We start from the raw sequence: 13,596 nt of genomic DNA, 5'->3' as shown, positions 1-13,596 counted from the left end.
ACCAAATAATACATTTGCTTTCTCTCTCTTGTAAATCATGTTTCCTTTTTTCTTTGCCTGTACCATGTAGGTTGCAAACATGACCCTTAGCATAACCACTGGCAAGGCTCCCTGGGAAATAGGTGGAGGTGGCAGGAGGTGCCAGACGGCAGCAGAGGGCAGAATGATGGGAACCTGAGCTATGGGGCAGTCACAATAGTGGCCTTGGCCCACCCATACAGCTTTAACTGGGTGGCCCTGCAAAGGCAGGGGTGAAGCCTTTCAAACCAACACTGACTGCTGGCTGCTCTTGGCCAGGTGGCTGTCTTCAGCTCGTGGGTGCCCCCGAGGAACTGGGCAGAGTTCTCAGCTGCCAGCACTCCAGTAGCTGAGGGGTGAGGGCTTCAGTCCTGAGGGGTTTTGTGCAGCACTCCTAGCTCACATCCCTACAGTGATCTCCGAGCAAAGGACACATCTGTGCTCACTGTTGGGCTCATTATATGACTCTCCTGCTTCCTGTCTAGGCCTTCTCGGGCTCTGGCAATAGACTGGATGGAAAGAAGAAAGGGGTGGAGCCCAGCCCCTCCCCAATCAAACCAGGAGATATTAAAAGGTGGGTCTGTCCTGGCTCTGCTCAGGTGCTTTGTCGTTGTCCAAGAAGGATCTGTGCCACCCTCCTGGGATCAGACAGCTTCACCCTAGTTCTCGAGACAAAGCCTGGGTCAGCAGGCTCCCAGAGGACTAAAACCATTACCTGCTTTCGTTGGTGGGTTGGAGCATAACGTGTCCCTCCTTCCATACACTGCCACTGCCAGTACCACTGTGGTCCAGCCTCTCTCCATACCTCCAGTTCAGCCTCTTCTTGCCCCCAGTGGCTTTCCTAAGATGTGCATCTGATCAGATCTGTCTCCTACTCAAAACCTTTCTCGTCTCTATTTATGATCTGCTTGGTTTTCGTGTTTTGTGACTTTGAATTATTAATCAGGTCACATCATCTCAGTTCCCCTGACAGTTTCCTGAAGCGCTACCTCAGTTAGATGTACTTCTGTTGCTGGGTCTATGGACCTACAGCAGACCCTTCCTCTGGTGGTCGTCATGGCAGAGGCAGGCCTGAGGTGTGTCAGTTGTCTATTATGTGTGTGAAATCAGAATAATACTGGAGTAAGAGTTTTACTGCCTCAGGGGGTTCTGTGAAGCTCAGGACAGAGACAGTGAGGTCTTCCCAATTCTTCAGATGACCCCTCTCCATAGGCAGGTCCAGAGCCTAAAGTCCCTGGCCTTATACCCAATGTTGATATCAACCAGGAACCCAGTTATCTTCTGCTTCCCTCCTGGGAGGATGCCAGGAAGCACCAAAGGGTCCAGGTGGGGTACAGCACCATGTTTTCTGCATTCCTTTGGACTGTGAAAAATGAATTTTAGTCCTTTTTTCCTGGAAATAACATTTCTCTTTGTCTCTCTTCTTACAGAGGAATTCCCAATTATGAGTTTAAACTTGGTAAGATAACTTTCATCAGAAATTCACGTCCCCTTGTCAAAAAGGTTGAAGAGGTGAGTGTATTTCCTTGGTTGGTAATGAGAAGTTTTATTTGCCAGTGATGACAAAGGTTCTTGCCATTCTGAGTAGGGGTGTGTATTATCCATTTTCACGCTGCTGATAAAGACATACCCAAGACTGGGCAATTTACAAAAGAAAGAGGTTTAATGGACTTACAGTTCCACATGGCTGGGGAGGCCTTACAACCATGGCAGAAGGCAAGGAGGAGTAAGTCATGTCTTAACATGGATGGTGGCAGGCAGAGAGAGAGCTTGTGCAGGGAAACACCTCCTTGTAAAACCGTCAGATCACTATCACAAGAACAGCATGGGAAAGACCCACCTTCATGACTCAATTACCTCCCACTGGGTCCCTCCCATAAGACATGGGAATTCAGGATGAAATTTGGGTGGGGACACAGCCAAACTACATCAGGGTGTCTGTTATGTTTTCCCTTTCCTGGGGTCCCTCTGCTCCCTGGTGTCCTGTTTTTTTTTTTTTTTTTTTCCTGTAGAGATGGTGTGGGATGTATGAAAGAGGACTTGCAGCATGGGGGTCAGGAGCTCTGTCTTGCTCTAGAGCCAACTTCAGGCTCTTATCGCAGAACTGTGTGGCCTGGGTGGGCTTCATCTTCCAACTTGAACTTCAAATATAGGCAGCACCTTCTAGCTGAGCAGAGTGGCGGAGGGACAGGATGGCAAGGGCTGAGCATCCTGTAGACATGGGCACTTTGCGGGCTTGCAGCCAGGCCCAGCAACTACAATGCAGTCACCGCTGTGTGATGGGGATTTCTAGAAAACCAGTGCTTCAGACCCATTGGTTTCCTGGTTCTTTTTCTCAAAGGATTGGACCCTTGAGGATCCAGGAGTAGGGCAGAGGACCATTTGCTACATAGGACCTATCCCTATCCCATCCTTATTACTAAACTCTTCTTTCTAGCACTTGGGGTGTTTGAGAACAGAGACCACTGTGCAGTTTGTACACCTTGTCCTACTCACAACCACTTCTGGGCTCTGTTCAAATTGACACATCACTGGGACCTTCCAGGCTCAGAGGAGCTAACGTAGTGGCCAATCAGACCTCATCCTCCAGCTCCTCCTTCAGGCACTGTCCAGGCTTCACCAGCTACAGGCTGCCTTTCTCACTAAAAGCCAGTACCTGATTCAGACCTAAGGCCTCATCATGGAACATCCTCCAGGCTGACTGTGACCCAACTGTTGCAAATTTACAGAAGGTGGGAAAGGCTGGTGGACACAGCAGGCCCGTTTGACCATAAATATGTATTTAAGAAGTTTATGTTTAAAGATGGGATTGAAAACATATTAGCTGTACTTCATCCTGCAGCCCCACTAAGGCTGTGGCAAAATATCATGAGGTAAGATCAACGAAGAGGAGGCAACGAAAAGGCTTTGGAAGCCAGGGTAACTTAGTAGACCATAGAAAGTCTAGAAGCAGCTCTGTCTAGATTGTATGTAGATTGTAGAATTCCCAAAAGGTACCTCTGGAAAGAAGGAACTAAAGACAGACTTCTGTTACTAAGCAGTTAGAACTGCATCATCCTCCTTCCCCCACCCAGAAGGCTGAGGCTCTACTTCTGGAAAAGGCATCACAGTAGGTCTCTAGACTACTACCTCTGAAGTGAAGGCCACAGTCAGAAACCTTCCCATTTCAACATTAAATAATAGAGGAGTTGTGGGAAGAACAACCAGAGAAACCAAAGGAGCAGAAATCATCAGGGAAATAGTTTTCCCAAAGATGGGCACAAGTTTGCAGATTTGAAGGGTCCAGTGAGTTCTAGCAAAATGAATAAAAATAGCCCCACTTTGAGGCAAAGAAAGATCTTAAAGCTTCTGGAGAGGAACAGAGGCATCACCACGGATCAAGGACATCATTAGCCAGGTACCATGGCTCATGCCTGTAATCCCAACACTTTGGGAAGATGAGGCAGGAAGATCATTTGAGCCCAGAAGTTTGAGACCAGCCTGGGCAATATAGGGAGACACCGTCTCTACAGAAAATTTTAAAAATTAGCTGAGCATGGTGGCACAAACCTTTAGTCTCAGCTACTTCGAGGCTGGGTTGGGAGCATCACTTGAGCCTGGGTGGAGGCTGCTGTGAGCTGAGATACCACCATTGCACTCCAGCCTGGGTAACACTAAGACCTTGTCTCCCAAAAACAGAGACTTCGTCTTAGCAGGACATATAGAGGAAACTAGAAGATAGTGGAGCAATATCCTCAAGATTCTGAGGGGATATTTTTCCCAAACTAAAATTCTGTACCAGCTCTTAGGAGCTGGATTGTGTCCCTCCAGTGTTTCTGTGTTGAAGCCCAGTAACTCAGATAGGGCCATTGAAAGAAGCAATTAAGTTAAAATGAGACTATAAGAGTTGGCTGTAATTCAATCTGGTGTCCTTTTAAGAAGAGGAAATTTGGACACAGGAAGGGCCATGTGAGGACAGAGCAAGAAGACATCCATCTGCAAGTCAAGGAAAAATGCCTCAGAGGAAACCAAACTTGCTGACACCTTGCTCTTTCACTTCTAGCCTCCAAAACTATGAGCAATAAATTTCTGTTGTTTGAGCACCCTATCTGTAGCATTTTATATGGCAGCCCTAGCAGAATAACATACCAACCAGCCTATCAATGAAATATAGAGTAGAAAAAAGGATCTCACAAGATACTCTCTTCATGCATCTTTTCTCAGGAAGCTCCTAGAAGTTGTCCCTCACTAAAATGAAAGAATAAGGTAGAAATAAGAAAGTCATAGAATCCAGGAAATAAGGAGCCCCCACTACCATGCACGGCACCTAAAGAAAGGCCAGTCCAGGTACAGCAGGGTGAAGGCCCAGGAGACACAGCTTTGTCAAAACAGATGAACTCCATGTGATGCAGGCTGTGATTGAATGTATAGAGAAAGAAGCCAAACACAGTTATTGACACCAGGATAAATGGAAGGCTGTGCAGCAGAGGAAGACTAAATGCAGCTGTGACTCAAATTTACATGAATGTCACCACATAAATACTAAACGGTGTTCTACTCCAGGTATGACATGCAGTTGGTGGGGAGTCAGGTGCAGGGATGTGTGTTGAACATTGCAGAATCGACTTCTTCCTAAGGAAAAGTCAAGATAATTCCTCAGACTGACTAGCAACAAAAGCATGTGAAAAAAATATGTGCTGTTTTTAAAGTCTTGGAAAAACGCAAGTCCTCTTTCTGTTGTTGGAAGAATAGCTTAGTAAAATGTTTCTGAGGGCTGGTTGGTCTCTATATGTTAAAAGCATTAAAAATGTTTACACAGGCCGGGCGCGGTGGCTCAAGCCTGTAATCCCAACACTTTGGGAGGCCGAGGCGGGTGGATCACCAGGTCAAGAGATCGAGACCATCCTGGTCAATATGGTGAAACCCCGTCTCTACCAAAAATACAAAAAATTAGCTGGGCATGGTGGTGCGTGCCTGTAATCCCAGCTACTGAGGAGGCTGAGGCAGGAGAATTGCCTGAACCCAGGAGGCGGAGGTTGCGGTGAGCCGAGATCGCGCCATTGCACTCCAGCCTGGGTAACAAGAGTGAAACTCTGCCTCAGCCTCCTGAGTAGCTGGGATTACATGTGTATACACTTTGACCCAGGAATTTGAACTCTTAAAAAAAAATCAGAGCGCAAACACATTAAGCTGCTTACCACAGCAATGTCCACTGGTAGAAAACTGGCTGTCTTATGTGATGGAATTCTTTTCTACAGAATTCAGCTCTGTAGCCTTGGGAGTATACTAGATAGGAAGTTCATTGGCATGAGACATCAGAATTAAGTGGGAAAACAGTTTCTATAAGCATGTACAGAAAAGTGACCTGATATGTTGTCTTTGGGTGGTGAACTTACAGATAATATTTTTTTTTTTTTTTGAGGCAGGGTCTTGCCCTGTTGCTTTGCCATCTGGGCTGGAGTGCAGTGGCATAATCATAGCTCACTACAGCCCTGGCTCAAACCATCCTCCCGTCTCAGCTTCCCAAGTAGCTGGGACCATAGGCACATATCACACCCAGCTATTTTTGGTAGAGATGGGGTCTCACTATGTTGCCCAGGCTGGTCTTGAACTCCGGGGTTCAAGCAGTCCTCCCACCTTGGCCTCCCAAAGTGCTGGGATTACAGGTGTCAGCTGCCGTGCCCAGCCTGAGACATTTCTTATGAGTAATGTGGATGGTACGAGTCCACAGAGTAAGGTATTTATTGTAAACCTCCAGGGAGTTTCTGAAAATAGTATCTTCTCTTCATACCTAGGATGAAGCTGGAGGCAGATTCGTCGCTTTCTCTGGAGAAGGACAGTCATTGCGTAAAAAGGGAAGAAAGCCCTAAGTGAGGACTGTTGGCTGATTGGAAAATAATAAAATAATCAATTTGCAACATCTTGGCTTTTAGTTACTGGCACTGGCAGGGACGAGCCTCATCAGAGAATGCTGTTACTTAAGATTTATATAGAGTTACCTAAGAATTACCAAGTTTGACTTGGAAGTGGAGCAGCAGGACTTTGTAGTTGTATGCTTGATTCGGGGGAAGAAGAAGGAGCTGTCCCTGAGGGCCTATAGGCAGCTGCCTCCTTACCTCTTCATGCTTTTGAGCTTGAGGGGGACTCCCACTCCTCGGTAGGAGCAATTCTGAGTCCCTAATTCTGTCAAAACCAATGGTGGTGATTGAATTGTAACATGAAGTGTTCTTTCTCTTTCTTCACTTTTCTTTTCCTAGGTCAGTTGCATAGGTGTCAGTCTTTGGCCTAAAAAAGGGTTTAAATAGACATGTGTTCTATAAATAGTGGCTGTGCCACTACTGTGACTTCAATTTAAGTATTTGACAAAGAATGTTTCTATTTTTATTTTACATATTTTTTTTCAAAAGCACCACTTCTCAGCCGGGCGCGGTGGCTCAAGCCTGTAATCCCAGCACTTTGGGAGGCCGAGGTGGGTGGATCACGAAGTCAAGAGATCGAGACCATCCTGGTCAACATGGTGAAACCCCATCTCTACTAAAAATACAAAAAATTAGCTGGGCATGGTGGCGCGTGCCTGTAATCCCAGCGACTCAGGAGGCTGGGGCAGGAGAATTGCCTGAACCCGGGAGGCGGAGGTTGCGGTGAGCCGAGATTGCGCCATTGCACTCCAGCCTGGGTAACAAGAGCGAAACTCCGTCTCAAAAAAAAAAAAAAAAAAAAAAAAAAATCAAAAGCACCACTTCTCAGAAGAACTTGATCTGAAAGAGTTTGCACTTTTATTCTCATTTCATATGGACATAAGTGGCTCCTTAGTGAACCTGTTCATAGTGAAACAACTCCATAGAGAAGCAAACAAGTGAATGTTAGAATGAACAAATGCTAAAGAGATGTTCCTCTTTTTCCTTCTATCCTACTCCCCCACTCCCAATTTTAATTTATTAAATCATCCAAGCCTCTGCTGGCCTGTCTTTATTTTTGATCAGTATTTATTTGGTCTTAGATCTTCACTTTCTATAACGTGAGATCTTTTGACATGCTAATCTGATTATTTTTAATTTGTTCCCATGAGCCACTGCACCTGGCCCCATTGGGAATAATTCTAAGTCAAGAATCTCAAGTAAAAACAGGCAATATCTAAAGCCTAAATCTAAATGTTTGATTAGGTACTAAGACAGACTGGTGGTTGGGCCTCTGACCAGGACCGAAGGAAGGCCTGATGGCAGGTGCCCTGTGCTCCATCTCACCATTAGAAAAGTTTTCTCTTCTCCTGGAGAAAGTAGGAAGAAACAAGGCTGCCTGATCCCTAGGTGGCAATGGCCAAGCCCAGCAGGGTCCCCCATGAGCCAGGGCTCACCCTACTTCTAGGCATGGGGGTCCTGTTCTGGTCAGGGCTCCTCCAACACTCCAGAGAGGAGAGGGTGGTGGCTCCAGGGTCTGTCCACATCTTCAGTGAAGAGTGTCTGAGCGTCATGATGTTCAGGACTTGGCCTGTGGCACAAACCATCACCACTGGAAACAGGTGTGGTTTTGGAAGGTGTGAGCACTGTGGGGACTTACCTGACCTAGTGACAAGGTCTTAGTTTTACTAGCAGAAGAAGAAACCCTCCTTGGTGGGTAGATTCATCTGCAGGATCACATCAGCTAACAAACTTGTCATTTCATGCATAATGAAGAATGTTACAGTACCTCTGGCTCTGGGTTTCTGTCTTTACTAAGCAACACCTGCTGCATATGCAGTGAAACGCCTGGTCCTTTGCTGGAGGCACACTCCCCTGCCTGGATCAGGATGGATTCCATTGCAGGGCATTTTAATGACACAGTGGGGCCAGTTGGTGCACTGATCCTGGTCATTACTCCTACGCCCTGGCCTGCAGCCTTCCTCTCAATGTCTTCTTTGGGCTTGGGTCCTTGAGCCAGCTGCCTCAACAGCAGGACCCCTGGTAAAACTGCAGCTTTATGATCCACCTCCAGGGAGTCTGTCCCAGTGTCATTCCTGCGACTGCCCAGCAACTGGTTCCTCAGTATAGGATTTGTATCACTGAAGTGGGAGAACCTCTGCATAGGTATTGCAGGGCGTTTGTCCAAGCCCACCAGCCTCCTTTTGCCTTTGTTGCCTCTTGTGCATTGCTTTGTATAAATGTTCCAGCCAGGTGGGTGCTAATCCTAGCACTTTGGGAGGCCAAAGTGAGAGGATCACTCGAGGCCAAACTAGCCTGGGTAACTCAGCAAGACCCCATCTTTACCAAAAAAAAAAAAAAATTAGCCTGGTGAGGCAGTGCATGCTTGTGGTCCCAGATATTTAGAGTCCAGGAGTTCAAGGTTGCAGTGAGCCATGATCACGCCACACCACTGCAGGTCAGCCTGAGTGACACGGCAAGACCGTGTCTGGAAAAGTAAATAAGGTAAATGTTCCATGTCTCCTGCACCCTTAGAAGACAGCCTATAGATATCCAACCCACTCCTACCCGTGCTACACACCGCCTTTGACGGGCCGTAGCCCGGGCTCCGATCTTCTCAGCCTCCACTTCAAGCCTGCGTTCCTTGGGGAGGGTATCCAGCCCTAGATGTACCACTGCCCCAACACACGTCATGCCCAACCAACCTCGGTTACTTTGCGCGTTCACCTCCATCCTAAGTGGACGGTTGCTAAGGTGGGACCGCTGGAGCTGTAGACCTGGGAGGTTCGCTGCCCCAACTTGATGCTCAATATGAACTTTTGAAAATAAACCGGATTGTTGAGATTTGAAAAAATCTCATAAAGCTGCTGAAAAGAACTGGCCAGAGCCGTGAAGTTTTAGAGGTGGCTGACGTAAGGTGGCTGCGCGGCCCGGGATGCCCTCCCGGCCCGGGGTGAACGGCTGCTGTCGCGTTGGCCCCGCAGGCCCCGCAGGCGCCAGGCCTAACCTCGGACTTAACCTGCTACCCCGCCTTGCGCGCGCCGCAGCCGCTCTCTGTTGCTATTGGCTGCTCGTCCTGCGTGTTGGCGCTTCTCGAAGAGGCGGGGCGAGGATGTAATTGAACACGTCGGTGCTCATTAGTTCTGTCAGTTGAACACCATGGCCAATTTCTTCATTCTTCATTGGCTGGCGGACTGAGGGGGCGGGCTTGGCGCGCAGGTCGCCCAGACATGGCCGAGTGCAGCAGCTGGCAGGTCAGTGTGCTCGGAGCCGGGGACCACCGGGGCTTACCGGAGGGAGGGAACAGGACAGGCTCGGGGCGTGGGGCGTGGGGCGTGGGGCATGGGGCGCGGCCGCCGGGTCCAGCTCAGGTGTCGCCCCTTGCTGCAGCCGCCGCGCCCCTGCGAGGCCTACCGCGCCGAGTGGAAGCTCTGCCGCAGCGCCAGGCACTTCCTGCACCACTACTACGTCCACGGCGAGCGGCCCGCCTGCGAACAGTGGCGGCGCGACCTGGCCAGCTGCCGCGACTGGGAGGAGCGCCGGAGCGCCGAGGCCCAGGTGCGCCGGGAGGGAGCGGGGCGGCGCTCGGGAGCGCCTTGCAGGGCCCATCTTTCCCTACCCCTCCACGCCCCAGGCTCCGCCGCGGAGCCTAGGACTGTCGGGGTCCCTACCCTCCTCCTGCTTCCTTTCTGTTGAGAGATTGTGTAAATTAGCATATCAGCAGGACCTTCAGAGGGCACTAACTAACAAGGCCTGTGAGGAGAGTGCAGCGAATGTTAGGGTCGTTAGCTGGCCTGTGCTGGAGTTGATGTCGCTGAGTCCTGTGTGACCAGGAGCCATCCTTCATCCAGCCCCAGTAGACACCGCTGAGAAACAGAGAAGGCCTGGGTTCCTGGAGCAGAGGGCGGGTGGATTGTTGGAGAACGGTACCCCAGTGACCTGGTGGGCCTTGATAGGGAGTTTAAAGTGTGCTGGGAAGCATAATTTGATTTATATCTTTAAAAGATCAGTCTGTTAGCAAAGTGTGGTGGCGTACACCTGTGGTCCCAGATACCTGGGGATGAGGCGGGAGGATCGCCTAAGCCCAGGAGTTCAAAGCTGCAGTGAGCTATGGTGGCACCACTGCACACCAGCCTGGGCAACAGAGGGAGACCTGTCTCAGGGAAGAAAAAAAAAAAGTTCAATCTGTTTGCTAGGGTATAAAGAGTATATTACAGGGGCAGAGAGACCGGTAAGGAGGTGGTTCTAGTTTTTTATTCGTCCATCAAATATGTACTACACTGGGAGCTTTTGGAGATGCACGAGTGATAAGAAGAGTCTCTGCCCTCCTGGCACCCACACTGTAGAATACAGTGCTATGATGGACCCCTTGTGGGAGAGACGATGGAGAGAAGCCAGCCAAAATGTGCAAGGCTCATGGGGAGTGCCCAAGAATCAGAATCAATAGGACTGATTAACACTTCAGCATTGTTAAGTGTATGCAGTGATCTGAAAGAGAGAAACTAACGTAGAAACCAGACTGCTATATAAAAGAGATGACTATTCCATAATATGTGAAGGTCAAAAAAATGGGAGAAAGCTGACAGCCTATATAGCAAGAGATTGATAACTTTAATATATATTTATGTGCGTGTGTGTATAAAGAGCTCTTACATATCAATACAAAATACAGGGATTATTTCAGAATGAAAAAATGGACAAAGGACACAAAGAAACAATTCATTAAAAAAGAAAGCCAGCTGGCATGGTGGTGGGCACCTGTAATCTTAGCACTTTAGGAGGCCAAGGCAAGAGGATCGCTTGAGCCCAGGAGTTTGAGACCAGCCATGGGCAACATGGTGAGACTCCATCTTTATAAAAATAATAAAAAAGATTAAAAAGCCTGGGCATGGTGGCTCACACCTGTAATCCTAGCGCTTTGGGAGGCCAAGGTGGGCAGATTACCTGAGGTCAGGAGTTCAAGACCAGCCTGGCAACATGGCGAAACCTCTACTAAAAATACAAAAATTAGCCAGGCATGGTGGTGCATGCCTGTAATCCCAGCTACTTGGCAGGCTGAGACAGGAGAATTACTTGAACCTGGGAGGTGGAGGATGCAATGAGCCGAGATGGCGCCACTGCACTTCAGCCTGGGTGACAGAGTAAAGCTCCAGCTCAAAAAAAAAAAAAGGAAAAAAACAAATAGCAGGTGTCAGGTATATTAGTCTAAATGACAATAAGAGCAGGTTTTGCCCAACAGAAATTTGGAAGTGTTGATAGGGGTTTGAAGAATTCTGGGTTGTTGTGCAGTGTTGGTGGGAGTGTCAGGTGTTCTGATTATGTCAGATGCATAACTTTTGACCCTTAAGTTTTACTTCTGGAACTTTATCCTAGGGAAGTAATTGGGTAACAGTGGTTAAAAGTTCAGAATGCTCATTATGTTTTTGATACTGCAAAAGCTGAAAACAACCTAAATTTCACTAATAGATAACATTTGATCAAATAGCTTTTTCCACCAAGTGAAATACTGGATACGCTTTGAAAAGAATGGTCAGTCATCTAGCTGGGTATGGAAAGGTGCCCACAGTGCATTGTTGGATGCAAAAAGTAGGAAGTAGACTAGCCGGCAGAAGACTTTCCCATCATTAGGGTAACGTAAGTTGGCTCTAAAATTTGGACCAGAAAGGGAAGCTGTTAACTGCTGCACCGGGAATGGACGTTTGGGAATCTTTCATATTCTGTGCTATATTTCTGATATCTTTCTAGACAAGATCAAAATATTTTATTTGAGGCAACAGAGCTTGAACAAAGACAGACGCGTAGACAGATTAAATTATCTGTATAAAGAGGCTCACACAGCACCTGATACCTACCAAGGGCCCACAGCAAAGGTCACTCGTGTTGTGATACACTGCCCTGTATCTGTGTTGGGAGACAGTAACCAAGAGAAGCTGATGGGTTGAGTGGCACTTGTGGCACCACTCAGGTGGGTGGTCTGACTGTTCCCACCCTTCCAGGGTACCCTGGGCATGTATTTCTTCCCTGTCTTCCTCCCATCTTTCTTACGATACTCCTCCCTGCAGCTCCCCACAGCTGCTCTTTCAGACTCGTCTCTCCTCTCCACTCAGCACTCCCAGGCTTATTTTCAGCAGGTGAGTCTGCCCCAAACTCACGAGGTCAACCGAAGCCATTGAGCCCTGAGACCCAGGAGAAGATATTTTAATATTCCTCAAATTAGGATGATCCGTTCAGTAGTTTTTCACAGTAGCTGGTGGGAAAAAAAGTCATCTGATCTCTGTGTGCTAATATGGAACAATCACCGAGGTATAACAGGTGGAAGCAGCTGAGCTGCAGAGTGGTGTGTACCATAGGCCCCTGCCTGTCCAACTGTGTTTCAGAGGGTGATGAGAAGGGAGGTACAGGGGTCTTGAGGTGCTCGGAGCCCTGGGGAGTGACTAGAGTCTCATTTGCACAGCGATCCCTCTGTGAGAGCGAGCGGGCACGAGTCCAGGCTGCACGGAAGCACATCCTGGTGTGGGCCCTGAGGCAGAGTCCCCCTGCAGACTGGCATCTCCCTCTGCCGCAGGAGAAGGATGAATGACAAGCACCCCTGCCATTGGCCTGTGCAGCTTCCTCCCTCGGTCTGTTTCAAGTTGCTGTTGCACAGCCCTGGGGACTGTGACTAGCCTATACAGTGTAGGGGCTCGCTGTGAGCTCTTGCTGGGCTTGGAACATGGAGCAGGACATTGCTAGCCCTACTTGCCCACCCCTTACCTGCATGCCAGGCGCCCTGACACTGTGATGCTCTGCTGGACAGTTGCTCTCCTCCAGAGCTCCCAGGAGGCCAAGCATTATGGCAGGTACTTGTGAGCAGCCAGGTCAGGCTGGGCACAGTAGCATAGGAGATGGCGGTCCTGAGGTCTAGCGTTCTCAGGTAAACTCCTGAAGGGTAGCCCTGCACAGGTGGGTCATAATGAGGTAGCTAAACAGTTGTGCCTCTGTGAATCCCTTTGCTAGTCGTTGGGAAACCGCCTGCCACGTCCTGATTTGGTGAGCATTGTGAGTGCTCACCCTGCGCTCCAGCCCCTCGCTTAGTTCTACTGCATGTGCAGGCGGGTATGCCAAGCATGCAGGGCTTCCTGGCCCCTCTGCACCAGCAGGCTCTTCTTCGTCGGCCCCTGGAGACTCTGGTTTTTAAGGAATGGCACACAGCTTCAGAACACACAACCTTGCATGAAGAGGGTTTGTGGACTCAGCTTAAGAAATCCAAGCCCAAGACATGAGAATTAAGGACTCCTTCCCTCAAAGTTTCCCTGGTCGTTAATGTATAAAAAGCCATTTCATTTGATTTCAAATAGAAGCTGAAAATTAAATTCACATTTGTTAGATTTCATATATAACAGTGTTGTACCTGGACAGTTTTAGAATTTTGTATGCTTACTCTCTTGTAGGTGTTTTAAAATGTATGAACCACCAAAAACACTGTTTCTCAAAGAAGTCTATTACTAAGAATGGTTTTGCATCCTCAGCAGGCCCTGTTGTGTGATGCTGAGGGCTAGGCTGGCTCTGTGCCCAGCACCCTCCCTGCTCTCTTCCTGGACACAGGCAGCAAGTTGAACATCTTTTAATTTGTTCTTTGGGGCAGAATAATCGATCACTTCAGAAGAGTGTCCATTAAAGAATAGTATTTCCCTGCTTGAGTGTGTTTTCTCCTGTGCTCCCT

The 13,596-nt window shown here is 48.4% G+C and overlaps 2 protein-coding genes across 3 annotated transcripts in view; both read left to right on the top strand.

The window, feature by feature from the left end:
* Positions 1–5,917, top strand: part of UFD1 (ubiquitin recognition factor in ER associated degradation 1) — a 29,477-nt gene extending 23,560 nt beyond the window's left edge. For both annotated transcript variants that reach the window (XM_032269780.1, XM_032269781.1), the window contains exons 10-12: positions 504–592; positions 1,449–1,530; positions 5,793–5,917. In XM_032269780.1, the coding sequence (XP_032125671.1) occupies positions 504–592; positions 1,449–1,530; positions 5,793–5,867 (246 nt within the window). In that variant the 3' untranslated portion in view covers positions 5,868–5,917. The remainder of the gene's footprint in view (positions 1–503; positions 593–1,448; positions 1,531–5,792) is intronic.
* Positions 5,918–8,297: 2,380 nt separating this feature from the next.
* Positions 8,298–13,568, top strand: CUNH22orf39 (chromosome unknown C22orf39 homolog). Its single transcript, XM_032269763.1, has 3 exons — positions 8,298–9,148; positions 9,285–9,452; positions 12,349–13,568. Exons 1-3 carry the CDS (start codon positions 9,125–9,127, stop codon positions 12,472–12,474), a joined length of 318 nt encoding a protein of 105 aa, XP_032125654.1. The 5' UTR covers positions 8,298–9,124; the 3' UTR covers positions 12,475–13,568.
* The last annotated feature ends 28 nt before the right edge of the window (positions 13,569–13,596 follow it).

This window comes from Sapajus apella, unplaced genomic scaffold, assembly GCF_009761245.1.
Source record: "Sapajus apella isolate SASKATOON/1434 unplaced genomic scaffold, GSC_monkey_1.0 scaffold198, whole genome shotgun sequence".
NCBI lineage: Eukaryota > Metazoa > Chordata > Mammalia > Primates > Cebidae > Sapajus > Sapajus apella.
Note: the sequence above shows the minus strand (reverse complement) of the source record. Positions and strands in the feature narration are given on the sequence as shown.

Bases quoted from the DNA above. Each gene is read 5' to 3' on its own strand.
- CUNH22orf39 (XM_032269763.1), top strand. From the start codon at position 9,125: ATGGCCGAGTGCAGCAGCTGGCAG. The intron at 9,149-9,284 runs GTCAGTGTGCTC...CCCTTGCTGCAG, and splicing joins CCGAGTGCAGCAGCTGGCAG to CCGCCGCGCCCCTGCGAGGC. The intron at 9,453-12,348 runs GTGCGCCGGGAG...TCATTTGCACAG, and splicing joins GCCGGAGCGCCGAGGCCCAG to CGATCCCTCTGTGAGAGCGA.